Genomic DNA, 12,630 nt, shown 5'->3' on the forward strand with positions numbered 1-12,630 from the left:
GAAATCGTCAGCACCTGAGTTTGCCGATACGATATCGGCAAAGGGTCTGACGATATCGTCAAATCGGCAATATTCTGATACATTGAATTCTTAGGTTTCTTGTGGTCAGCGGGCGAGTTTTCAAACAATAGTCCCTATCCAGCATTTGTGACAATTATTGAGTACTACTGTTAAACTAAAAATATAAAAGAAATTTATTATAAAAATAAACTAAAAATAATGAATGCTAACGCAAAGATCAACGTTGGAAATGTTCACGAACTATGTACACTACAGGCAAGGAACCGAAAAAGACGCCAGTAGCCAAGCGGACGCATGTTGACACTGTATAACCAGACTGAGACGAAAAATAACTCGTAAATCACCCAGATGGGTCACGGGTCACCATCAAATGCCGGAAAAACAGACTAACGAACACGAAGGCACATTGGAACGCACTCACGCTGCCCTGGGCCCCTACCACTTGAAACCATCGCGAATCAACATCAGCATTCTTATGGTATCGCCCTTCAACGAATGTCTGTCTGCGGATACATAAGACATCCCTCGCTGTGCTAAACAGCCGCTCTACAGCAACTTCAGAGGCAGGGATCGCCAGATAATCCCTGGCTGCTGCTGCCATCTGTGGATACTCGTCCTTGTGTATCCGCCACCAATTACAGAGCCAACTTTGACAAGGGGTGGTCATCAAATAATCTGGTTGTTACTAGTTCTAAGTTCGAGAGCTCGCTACAACGACGGCTTACTGCTTACACGCTGCTTACTGCTTACACGCTGCTTACTGCTTACACGCTCTGTTGATCCGTGTCAGACGTTTCTGGATGATGACGAATAAATGAATCTGGATGAGTTAATGATGCCAACGGCACAAGACTTTTCCGTTTTGGTAGGTGAGCCCGAGCCCAATTTGTAAGGGCCACTTCCAATTATCGGTGACGATATCGTATCGGCAGTCGTCAAATTACGACGATATCGCATCGGCAGACTTCCAGTTAGACGATGCCGATTGACGATATATATCGGCAGACCTTAAGTTAGACGATGCCGATTGACGATATGGAAATATAGTGCCGATATCGTATCGTCAACAGCCCTACTTAGTGACCTCGAGATCGTTTAGCTTGTCGTGGACTTGGCGGAGCTCCATCCATACCTCACGAGTGCGATACTGTTTCCGCAGCCGTGGAGTTCGCTCGGCCGCCCGAAGCTAGGCTCTTTGGCTCAAGCGACGTACCGCGTACGACTAAGCATACGACTAAGAACAGTTCCTTCGCAATCAAACCTATCATGTGACCGATTCTGTTTCAATTCTATTAGAATCGCTGCCGGATCTTTATAAATCTTATCGCGCAGTGTGAGAATGGCTCAATTTGAACCGGCCGACCGATGATTGAAACCGACAATTCGTGAATAGGGGCTGCCCCCTTACCACCGCAGGACATGCCAATGTCAGCTTTAAATAATTGTGTAAGCTGGAAACGGAAGCCTCGCACGATTAACTACTCCACTTAAGATTAGTAAAGCGGAATTTTGGCCCGGCGAATCTTTACGCCGCATGCTCTTCGGGCTAGGGCTCGGCCATTTGTCGCAATGTCTGTTAGCAACCTAATATCCACTTATTGCATGCTGCACATCGTGTATTCCGATATTGAATTCTATTTGTCTTTAAGCCCACACACGATTACATAATCTAAAGGTAATCTCATAATCACTCGTTGTGCTTTTCTTGATTATATCCTGGCAATAACCAATTTATATCAAATTAACTTATGGGAATACAATAACTTATACGATATTGATGTCGAATATCGTATCGTATCGTATAGCCCAGATTTCACGTTATCCTCGTAATGGCAAAGAAAGGGTCCTGAGGTAGCAATACTAAGTAATTAGTCATTAAGTGCACGCCAAAATCCCCAGAAGGGGATAGATTAGAAAGCACATTAATAAATCCTCCTCAACCTTAAAGGAGACACCCTAAACCCTAATTTATACAGCGTAATCTCGATATTTGTCCTTGCGCGGTTGGCGATATCGTAACGTATTTTACGCGATACGGCGATACAATATCACCAGGTGGGGGATAAAATAGGCGATAATACCGCCAAGCTCGATGTGCGATATGATATCGTATCTTGTCCAGCAGTACTTGATTTTAAACTAATTTTTGAGCCAAATTTAGTCGTACCGTCGGTTCGTGAGAGTGAACTGAGCATTGTCCGCTGTAAGTTTACACCAGGAGTAGTTGCCATTGAAAATAATCAAAAGTCTATTCGGTTTCGACCAGAAATCTTGTGTCAGAGACAAGTGGCCGGTTGGGACCGACAAACAAGTGTCCTTCTGCTTACTGCAACCCGGCGATATCACCAATTATGCGCGAGTGGCCATCTTGTAGTGCAGCTATTACACCTTCACTAATTTCATCATGCGTGAGCCAGCGGCGACCAGAACTTGTCGTTACGCTGGCCAAACGAACAATTGTAAAGCGTGCAGCATCCAGTGGAATCGCTGGTTGGGCCTGACGACTGCCAAGTACCAAAACCACTCGCGCTGTGCCAAGCAATGGCAGTAGTGAAGGGATTATCACTTCAGGATCGTGAAGCCACAGCAGTGCCTGCTGTATGGGACCAACCTCTTTAATAGCCTCCCCGACCAATGATACAAACGACGGATGCTTCCAATCCGCGCTTACAGGGACGAAACGAGCGTCGTCACAGGTGAATTGGTTTGCCCTGCGTGATGCTACAACTGTTCTTTCTGATCTGTCCACCAACCAACGCGTTGCGGACGCCAGCATTCCTGTTCCCCCGACTATGAGAGTTGTTCCTAAATACGTAATCGCCATGGTGAAAAGCTGACTCATCACTATTAGTGGTGGTTCGGGCAATGACCACAGAACATTGCAAAGCAGAAATGTAGCTCACTTTGAATACCGTAGGTGAAAGATTAAATGAAGTACGGTAGTGCAACAGTCATTTGAGTTAGGTAGCTTAGCCTAGGACATGCCTATGAAATATACATGTGGTGCATTCTCCTTGACCTATAGCACGAGAAGGTTAGGGTTATCCAATTTACCTGACAGGAATGCACACTTACTTGTATCAGACGGCCGACCAGACATACAAAGTTAGCAAGAAATACAACAAAAATGTCTGGTGGTTTCGCCCTGCCATGGGTCACAAGCAACAACGGCCAGCTCCAAGAAGCTGGCCTCTCATATGTATGTATATATTCATATACAAATACATAGACCAATAACAGGAACATAATAGTGATAGAGAAAATTCTAACACCGTTCCTTATCCCCCGTGCCCACAGTCGAGTACGCGTCCCCGGAACTGGTAGTGTCCAAGTGGCTTGGATCTCGCCATCCTTGGTTAGCCTTGCTCCAGGGCGAATGAGCGCACTCGAATTAGAGAGGATCTCAGTCCGTCAGGACTCCCCTCATGCCCCCAGATGAGAACGTATTGCCGGACCAGTTGTGCTACCACGGCTTGGTTCTCACCGTATTGGTCAGCTGGATCCAGGCTGTCCTCGCCCACATTCGAGTACGCGTCCCCGAACTGGTAGTGACCCAGTGGCTTGGATCTCGCCATCCTTGGACTGACCTTGTTCGAGGCGAATCAGCATGTCGAATTAAAGAGGAGCCGGTCAGGACTCCTCTTATCCCCCGTACCCATACTTTATCCCCCCTGCCCATAGTCGAGTATTAATGTTAGCCAAATGACCAGGTTGTAGGAATTCTGAAGTATACTCGCTTGTGGTCGAAGAGGATCTCAGCCAGTTACAGGCTCCCCTCTTGGCTGTCTGCAGACTGTGTCGCTTACCAGGCGACTTAGTATGTTCCCGTAAGACGATGACGAGGAAGGGGGCCAGCAGCAGCGGGAAAGATGGCCGTATTTACAACCAGACGAGAAGCACAGAACCTGCGACCACGACCATCCGATCTGTGCGACTCCAGAGTCTTGGCAAGCGCCGTCAGCACTCGAATTAATTAATTAATTTGTTGTTTACGGCGCGAATCCACGTCCGAGCGCGATCGTGTTACACTGAATTGGAGTACAGAGACGTCTTGCAGCCGGCAGTGTCGGATTCCTGATCCGCAATGACGCGAACAACCACTCACTATTGGCAAACCCTCTAGAGGATTTGAAAAAGCGCTGTCTCCAGGATTCCATATCAGCTGGGCCACTGTGGACGTTTAGTGTTTCGCGAATTGTGGATGAGACAGGGACGCGTTGTTGACGCGCCGCGGAAACGTGCGACGGACGCTCGCGCAACAAGCATCCGATCTGTGTAACGCCCTGTTCCGGACTCACCGCTTGAGCCGCATTCGCGATGCGCGCGGACAGGCAATTTCGAAAAACAAAATCACTCAATTCTCAGCGCGCGTAAATGAGACAACAAGACTGAACGTGACAATAATGCTACCAAGCTGAGCAGCACAAATCAGACAGACTAAACAAATCACCCATCTCTCAAACGCAAAAAAAGACAAGCAAAAGCAAAAGCAACGCGACGCGACGACTAGACATGATGACTTGGTCCCACTACCGTTTCCAGCGGCGCCTTCTTAACAAGGCGAGGGAGTACCCCTGGTGCCATGTTGTGCTGGCCAGCGAGGCGCACACAACCAAGACCTGCGGACGATGTGGTCATGAGAACAATGTTGGTGGGAGCAAAGTTCTCAGATGCTCGCAGTGCGGGTTTGTCTGCGACAGCGATATTAATGGGGCGAGAACATCCTGGTGCGGTACTGCACCAAGTTTGCAACAGGCGAGTCTGTCTGTCCGCCATTCGCCCCCAGAGTTAGGGGACGACGTCCTCCATGTGCACCGAACTTTTGCGGCTTGTTAGGCTGCATAACCCTAACCTTCTCGTGCTAGGTCTTCTCCTTCGGTCTGTTACCCGGCCTAAATTTGTGTCCCCATGGTGCGCGTTGTTCATTAAGGTTTGAATGCAGCTAGAAAGGTTTGAAGGCACGAAGCTTGCTTAGTAGCAGCGTTTGGTCTCTGTAAGTGACTCACTATGGAGAAATCGTTACCGGCAAGCACCGAAGCCAGGAAGCGCGGGTGCTTTAATACGACTCGGAAGACCGTGTAACCACCCAACAGAAAGAGACCGCTCGCGATGGTCGGAACAATTCAAGGCACGGACGCTGTGTATGACCAGCCAAACATGAACAACGACACAGCCAGAATCGGGGCAGCAAAAATCGCAAATCGGAATATCGTTTCTGGAGGCGCTCCTCTTTGCAGGCGCGGGCCACGTACATGGCCGCGCATAACGCATCGCAGCAACGGAGGCACCGATTATGGTTCCGAAATAAGACAATCCAGTCTGGATGAGACTGAAGCGATGAATCCCCACGAAGACAAGTGGAAAAGCTTCGAATCAGGAATACTCACCGCGTAGATAAGCGGGCACGGAAAATCGGCATACTCTTGCTCAGCCTTGGTAGTGTATCTGTCGTCGCCCGTCAATTTTCCAAGTCGACGAGCACGCGCTGCAGGATCGAGGCTTCCGAAGTCTCGGGAAGGACACAAAAGCCAGCTGTCAGGAACACGCCTGTTCCTGAGGGTATCGTACCGGCCACGGCTATTGACGGCCACCGCCGAACCGTCGGAGCCCTCCGCCGGAACAGCACACGGATCTCAGGCTACGTTCCTTCCGCTCGGACGCTCGGGTGTTTTGGATTTGGTTCTTTGTAATATGTTTATCTTTATTGGCTAGTTTTGTTTTGATGATAAAAGTTTTCATTGGTTGTAGAGGCTCGGACGGGGGGCGCAGGAATGCACATAAGGACACGCTGGTCCCCCGCCGAGTCCTCATAGTTGATATTCTAAAATATATTGTTGCAAGCCATCCCGCTGATCGTCACACCTGCCCGGAAATCCACGACAAGCTCCAGAAAGTCCATCGCCAGCCTTTGATCCGAGAAAAAAACACCTCCTAGGGAAGGTGACTGGGCCGAAGACTGCAGAGATCGACCACAATGCCAAAACGCATGACAAGCTATTCATACTGACAACATGACCAATTGACGGACCACCGTTGGGGAGATGCGGAGACGAGACGAACCCAGTGATTGCACGAACTGCAATGAGTCCGCCAATGTTTTTGACCAGTGCGGTGGGGATCTGAAGGACGGCAAACAAAAGCAAAGACGGGGTGTAGATCCAGTTTCGGCCAATTAAAAGGGGCCTCGGACAGCGGGGCAAATATCCTTGGACTATTACTGTTAGCAGATGATGAATACCTAAAAGACGATAGCGACCGTACCCAATACCATATGCTGCCACTTAAATGGCAAGCGGAAGCACCGCGACGACGCTATCCTTCCATGATCTTCAATACTGGGAGTGTATATTGCTGACCCGATGTAAACCGAAAATGTGAAAATGCAGATTTCAGCTAAAACGAAAATCTTCTTTCTGTCGGACTAGTTACGAGGATTTTCTGGATCATCTGGACCGTACCACTCAACAACGTAACTGCGACAATGGTGATGCCGATGAGGACGCATATTCACTATCATAATCGAGTTTCTAATTAGCTAACCTCAACTGGGTCGTTGCTGCTTAAGGTCGATGACGGGACAAGATCGTCTGTTACTGTAACTCCAAAGTTGGACGGGACAATGAATCCAGGTTGCAGGTCAGGGTACGGCAGCGGACGACCATCCGAGAGAAGGTGGATGATATTTCCGCCGAAACTTGCTCGAATGACGTCTAACATTGGGTATGCGGTGTGGAGTTGAAATGTATGCGAGGAGAGGACTCCAGCATGGTGACAGCAGCCATATTTAAACTAATTTCAACAGAGCATGCAGATGCCGACGTAGAAATGTCTTCTCAGTTAGGGCTGGACACGATATCGCCAGAGGAAAGTTCTTGGCGATAATTTAGACGATACGATATACGATATTGAAGTTGAATATCGTATCGTATCGCCGAGATTCCATTTGATTTTCATCACGGTAAATAAAAGGCGTTGAGATGGAATGACTAATGGGCGATAAAATAGGCTATAATATCGGCAGACTTTTCTGGCCGGCGATACGATATGCGATTTGGGCAAACCCGGCGATATCGTATCGTATCGTGTCCAGCCATATTCTCGGCAGATCAAACGTAGCCACAAACAGATGAGTAAGCCATGACGGTGAAGTAATGATGTGGACTGTCCTTGCAAGAAGCAGGATGGGACAAGAAATTGGTGGCAGACGTAGGAGTTTATCCTGATGTAGGAGTTTATCCGTGTGGTTCGCGAACAATGGATAACCTAAAAATTCATTCTGAAATACTATGTCGCAGGCTTTGGGCTGGGATGTAAGTCGGAGCGCTGATGAGGATAATAGGCTTACATATAGGTAATATCGTGAAATAATCAAGCAGAAAGTCAGAATCCAAGATGGACTGCCGACGCTGCTTTCTGCGACCGTTCCCTGCACAGATCCTAACTGTAACTAACCCCGGCTAACTAACCCGAGACCTATGTTACCCTAATCCGCAGAGAGGACTCGGCTCTTAACCGAGAGCGCCAGGTCTCGCTCGCTTGGACTCCGACTGAACAGATACAATGCTGCAGGATGTGCAAATGCTTTGCCGAGTTGCAGTCCGCCAGGGATATTATAATGTTACCCTCCATGTGGTGTGTTTTGCCCTTCTCTATGGCTTTAGTGAGAAGGCATTTCTTGTTTCAAGGGCCAATTTCTTTCGATCATGTTTTGAACGATTTTATTATTCCACTTTACACTTTAGAGTCAATTCTGGATCATCAAGCGGCGCATGGTTGGATTAGTTTTCGGTTTTCCCAAAGACTCGTGATTGCACCGCGAAACATTTCATGGCAGCAGGAATTTAGTTTTATGGTGCGTTAGTCGCGCTCCCATCGATGGAGACACTTGGGCCAGCGGTTTGCGTTTCCGTAGGCATCGCCCCCGTAAGTCAAATACCCCTTGACCGAATCATATGGGAGCATAAGAATTTCTTCGCGGTCGCCGAATACCCACACCGTCTGCATACCTGAAACGCATCTGTCAGCCTACAGTAGAAACTTTGCCAACATTCAGACTGTTGTCGTACCCATGATCATGTGCTGCAAAATATGACAATGAATCATCCAAACGCCAGGTGTAGTTACGCGCAGCCTCCAAGCTCTCCAGCCCGCATGAGCGCCAGGCATCGTGGTGCTCCCATATCTGTATAACATTGTTGTGTCTCTCCTAATAGGTTCGATACCTTTTAGCAGCTTCTCGTTCTCCACAACATCGTATGTCCCGTTCCCGCTTCCAATGTCATAATAATGAGCACCATGTGCATGGAATGGATGCACATCAAGACCTCCACTCGTTGACCCAGTATTCTGTATGACAATCTCCAACACTTCGCCAATTTTGGCTGGGAAGGCTCTTGTAAGGTTATCCATCCCGCCATTTGCAATAGCCGATTCGTACGACGGAAACATCGAATATTGCCCATCATAGAGCAGAACAAGGTATGGTGCTTTGGGAAAGCTCTCAGTCCAGGAGAAGCCGTTCTGCTTCCACGTTATAGAATTGTTTACTACCTGCTCGACTGTTATTGTCACTCTTCTGGTTACCTCTGAAAGGGTTGGGAAGTTATTTGGCTTTAATGGACGCAGCTTGTAATCCAACCAACCGAGCGTTGTGGTAGGCAGCGTGAGAGGCGGTTTGCGGGGCACTGGGGATTCTTCCAAGCTTGCCCCGGCATAGATCAGCGCGGCGTATGCCCGCATCGAAGTTGGCCTCTCCCGTGTCTCAATTTGAAGGAAATATTGATCGATCCCGTTTGCTCTGTCTCGCTTGAGCTCCCTCCGACTTTTGCTCTTCAATAACACACTGAATCTTTCTCCGGGTCCTATCTGCAAGTAGTCCACATTGTGTGCCTTGGTGTACTCTCCGTCCACTTCGATGATACTCATGTTATTGTGCCCCTGGAAGCCAAGAGAAACGAAAGATAGAGCTGTTGCTCCGATGAACCGAATTCGATATAACTTGGCGGGCTCTAGTCGAATCTTGGCCATTGAGCAAGAGCCGCTTCGACTCTCCTCATCAAGTGGCAGCCCATGCCCGTTAACTAGCACGTTATTGGTCTCCCCGCTCCATGCAAACGGAATCGACGTTAGCCCGCTCTCAATTTTCCCGTCTGTCTCTTGGAAAAAGTCTTGTAAGTGGATCGTGCGCTCCCCATCATACCTATATGGCAATTTTTGATCCTCAACTATCAGTGGTCCGGACGCTGAAACGGCTTGAAACCCGACATGAGAATGATAGAAGTACGTTCCCGCCTGTCCGATGCAGGGGTGTATTTCATAGTCAAAAAAGTGCTGAGGCGCGATCGGCCATTGACTAGCTTGCGGAGTGCCATCCGAAAATGGCGAGACTGACATGCTGAGCCCATGCCAGTGCTAACAAACTACATCAATATTTGGATTTCAATCTATTGAGGGACCGTACCATGGTGAGGTTCTTTCCGTGCATGTCATTGTACACGCGGACCCATGAAGTTTTCCCCTCGCGGAGTCTAATCTCAGGACCAGGAGACGTTCCGTTGACGACGACAGAGTAACGTTCCAAGCATGCCACTGAAATATTTCCCGCCGTCACACGTAAAACGATGTCAGGGACGAAGGATTCGTCATGATAATGCAGTCGGCAATCAGCGACAACCCCTCGAGTCAGTAAGGTTACGCCAATCAATAATAATAAGGAAAACATAGGGACGATCAGTCGCTGATAATGCGACCTCGACCGGGTGATAGCCACCTCTCATATCATATATGCGCGAATCACATATCTGTCGTGGAGTGAATTGCGCAAGAAGCTCAAGCCAATCAATCTGTTGGCATTCAAGTCAACTACCCCACAATCATGCAGAGTCAAAAAGCGGGGGGTTGGTCGCCCGGCAGTGTAATTAACTTCAACCGGTCGACTGTTAGATGTGTGTGTGTGGGGGGGGAGGGGGAGGGGGAGGGGGGGAGGAAGTTCTGGAGGAGTGGGGAGACTACGGGGGTAGACTGCGGAGTGCGAAAGCTGACTTGCCGGAGTTCCCCCACGCAGTATTTGTAATAGCACCTCGCCAGTCAACAGCATCAGAGTCCAACTCGGAGGCTCCTTAATCCATTTCTTGCGAAATGCAAATCATGAACTCGGATTTGATAGGGTACCGTAATATCTTCAAGCCGCGCATCACTCCAAGAATGAAGCCCTCAGGGGCAAGAGCTGCTGGGAGACTTTTGTATTATGATAATTGTCATAGCCTTCCTGTGGCCTGCTCTAATTAGAGTTGCCCAGAGACGCTCTCGCCTGGGCATGCTCGTCACATAGCTAGCCACCGTGCACTGGAGTGGAATAGGGAGGCTTCGTCGGACCTTCACTGAGTAGTGAGAGCTGAACTGACGCTGAGTTGATATACGATCAACACGAGTGTCCGCAGTGAGATGTAAGCTATTATCAGGAGCCCATTGGCTTAGACTGAGATCTTAGTTAAGTAAGTTCATTAAGGCGGCGGTTCGCCATGCCGAGCTCGTAGAACTAGTAGTTAAGCGTCCACGTTTGTTCGTCTTAGCAAAAGTTTATCCAAATGCCTCCACGCCGAGTTATCCAAGCCGCTACACCACTTCAAGACGAGTCTGAGATGCAAACACAACACAAATGCTAGTTCGAGAGCGCTGTTGTTACGGTGCTAATAGCGTGCTAACACGGGCTGACTGGCATCCCGAACCGATGACCGGTTAGTTTTACTACCACCCTTTCAAAGCGCTGCCCTTGTACATACTGGCGGAGATTTAACTCTAAGCACAGAACAAACAATCGACGATATGAGCCAATCGCAATACCTCATCAGGAAGCAACTATCTAACTAGTTCCTTTTGAAACCCCTGATTCTAAATACGAAGAGTAGGGAGCATCCCTTTCAACAAGCACCCAAATTCCTCGACAACTTTTAGCAAGTCATCAGGCAACGGTGAAGCATTTCAGACTCGAGGTTCCCATCGACGAAGCTCCTTATTGTTGAGCGACGATCGCAGGGATGCGAGACAGGAAGATGTCGATATTGTCGACGAATACTTCGGCCGAATCCTGAAGAATACTAGATAGCTGATCAAAAGTTGATTTTTGATGATATACTGCAACCTATGCTAATGGCGGATCTTCTTTATTCAATTTATACAACATCTAGCTCCGCTATCTCCTATCTTATGTCCTCATTCCTACATATCATATATCCTATAATATCTAGCGAACAACTCTATATGCAACAGTCGTTACGTCTGTGACAATCCTGATTTAGTTTGCGACTCCCTCATGATCGGCTCGAAGTCTTTGATAAATGCTTCCGGACACTTGAAGTAACCTTTGATCTTGCGTTGCATCTCACCCCTGCTTATTGAGAATAGAGTCCGAACCTGGACAAAACACATAGTAACCTGTCAGGATCCTACGATGAGGAAGGGAAAATGTGTATCGACAACTAAATAACTACCTTTATAAAATATAGTATCGACAAAGAGAAAAGAGGAAAAAGAAGAGAGAAAACAAATTTACAAATATGGTCTCTGCCGGGTAACACCGACAGGACAACACATATGACATAACCTGTAGCAGCATTTCGCATGGTCTGTCACGATCGTGATTTACTTTGCGGCTCCCTGATAATCCCGGAAGATTGGAAGCGCCCCTCTGGGCCTTTCTCTCCAAATACCGCTGGCGCATATATACTATCTCCGGTCCACTCGACCACTCCAGGCCGACCACGACTCTTCGGCTGGTTGTTCGCCACGAGGATTGTATCCCTCGAGTTGCGTGTTGGAAGTCTCATGAGCTAAGATTATCGTTGCGGTTCTGAAGGTAAGGTAAGTAATTAAAACCACTGTATCCGACTCGACCTTGAACCCTGATCGAAGCCGTCCATCATCTGCTCAAACGCAGCCGAGCCAGGCACGATGCCGTGCATTTCGGAGACCATGGTGCCCAGAATCCACGGTACGAGCAGCCATACCCAGGTACGCGGCCAACACCGAGTCACCGAGAGTAGCAACTTCCGGAGATCGACGCGAACCACCTGCCAGTGTTGAAAATCGAGGGTGTCGTGATGCTAACTAAGACGTTGAGGGTTTGTGACCTTACGTCATGGCAGTTGCATCGACGACGGCCGAGTTTGCACTTAGACAGGTTGCTGCACTCAATTTTCGGTTCTCAGGTGCCTAACCGCAAGAAGTAAAAGAGGAAGGGTGCTCGGGGCACCTGACGTCGATGTATATGCTGTCGAGTTATTCCTAGAGTGATTCCAGCAGTACAGCTATTTTGTTGGTGAGCCTGCCTACCTCGTTAAGGAAGTCGACAGAATCCAGAGAGTTGCTAGTTACAGACAAAGGAAACAAGTGGTGACGTGTGCGGAAACAATTGATAATGAAAAACGATGTCAACTTGCAGTTTATGTCGTGCTGATGGCACGTGTTCAGTGGACGATCAGGATCACAATTCTGGGCGTCAGCTCACACCAGAAAACGGGTCAACGCAGCCAAGAAAACGGGTCAACGCAGCCAGTACTTTCAAAGACTATAAACTTCCGACACAAGCCGTGATAGGCGGCGGTTTGTAGC

The 12,630-nt window shown here is 48.4% G+C and overlaps 3 protein-coding genes across 3 annotated transcripts; all 3 read right to left on the bottom strand.

The window, feature by feature from the left end:
• Positions 1 to 2,097: 2,097 nt before the first annotated feature.
• Positions 2,098 to 3,182, bottom strand: POJ06DRAFT_74627 (uncharacterized protein). Its single transcript, XM_056191498.1, has 2 exons — positions 3,097 to 3,182; positions 2,098 to 3,040 (listed from the first exon to the last, which is right to left on the bottom strand). The coding sequence occupies exon 2, from the start codon at positions 2,861 to 2,863 to the stop codon at positions 2,345 to 2,347; it is 519 nt and encodes a 172-aa protein (XP_056045430.1). The 5' UTR covers positions 2,864 to 3,040; positions 3,097 to 3,182; the 3' UTR covers positions 2,098 to 2,344.
• A 1,579-nt stretch (positions 3,183 to 4,761) lies between these two features.
• POJ06DRAFT_294625 (uncharacterized protein) lies at positions 4,762 to 6,738 on the bottom strand (the record flags this gene model as incomplete). The annotated part of the gene is given in 13 exon segments (XM_056190478.1): positions 4,762 to 4,963; positions 5,028 to 5,124; positions 5,158 to 5,250; positions 5,270 to 5,340; positions 5,409 to 5,506; positions 5,565 to 5,568; positions 5,884 to 5,949; positions 5,979 to 6,204; positions 6,283 to 6,301; positions 6,358 to 6,414; positions 6,451 to 6,494; positions 6,523 to 6,548; positions 6,568 to 6,738. The coding sequence occupies 13 exon segments, from the start codon at positions 6,736 to 6,738 to the stop codon at positions 4,883 to 4,885; spliced, it is 1,053 nt and encodes a 350-aa protein (XP_056045431.1). The 3' UTR covers positions 4,762 to 4,882.
• Positions 6,739 to 7,748: 1,010 nt separating this feature from the next.
• POJ06DRAFT_207455 (Cupredoxin) lies at positions 7,749 to 9,970 on the bottom strand. The gene is made up of 3 exons (XM_056185387.1): positions 9,482 to 9,970; positions 8,088 to 9,432; positions 7,749 to 8,027 (listed from the first exon to the last, which is right to left on the bottom strand). Exons 1-3 carry the CDS (start codon positions 9,740 to 9,742, stop codon positions 7,879 to 7,881), a joined length of 1,755 nt encoding a protein of 584 aa, XP_056045432.1. The 5' UTR covers positions 9,743 to 9,970; the 3' UTR covers positions 7,749 to 7,878.
• Between the last annotated feature and the right edge of the window lie 2,660 nt (positions 9,971 to 12,630).

This window comes from Lipomyces tetrasporus (assembly GCF_029532465.1).
Source record: "Lipomyces tetrasporus strain NRRL Y-64009 chromosome Unknown POJ06scaffold_3, whole genome shotgun sequence".
Classification (NCBI taxonomy): domain Eukaryota; kingdom Fungi; phylum Ascomycota; class Lipomycetes; order Lipomycetales; family Lipomycetaceae; genus Lipomyces; species Lipomyces tetrasporus.

Coding starts and splice junctions, on each gene's coding strand:
- POJ06DRAFT_207455 (XM_056185387.1), bottom strand. CDS start 9,742: ATGTTTTCCTTATTATTATTGATTGGCGTAACCTTACTGACTCGAGGG. Junction 9,433..9,481: donor ACGGAAAGAACCTCACCATG/GTACGGTCCCTC, acceptor GTAGTTTGTTAG/CACTGGCATGGGCTCAGCAT. Junction 8,028..8,087: donor TTTGCAGCACATGATCATGG/GTACGACAACAG, acceptor GATGCGTTTCAG/GTATGCAGACGGTGTGGGTA.
- POJ06DRAFT_74627 (XM_056191498.1), bottom strand. CDS start 2,863: ATGAGTCAGCTTTTCACCATGGCGATTACGTATTTAGGAACAACTCTC.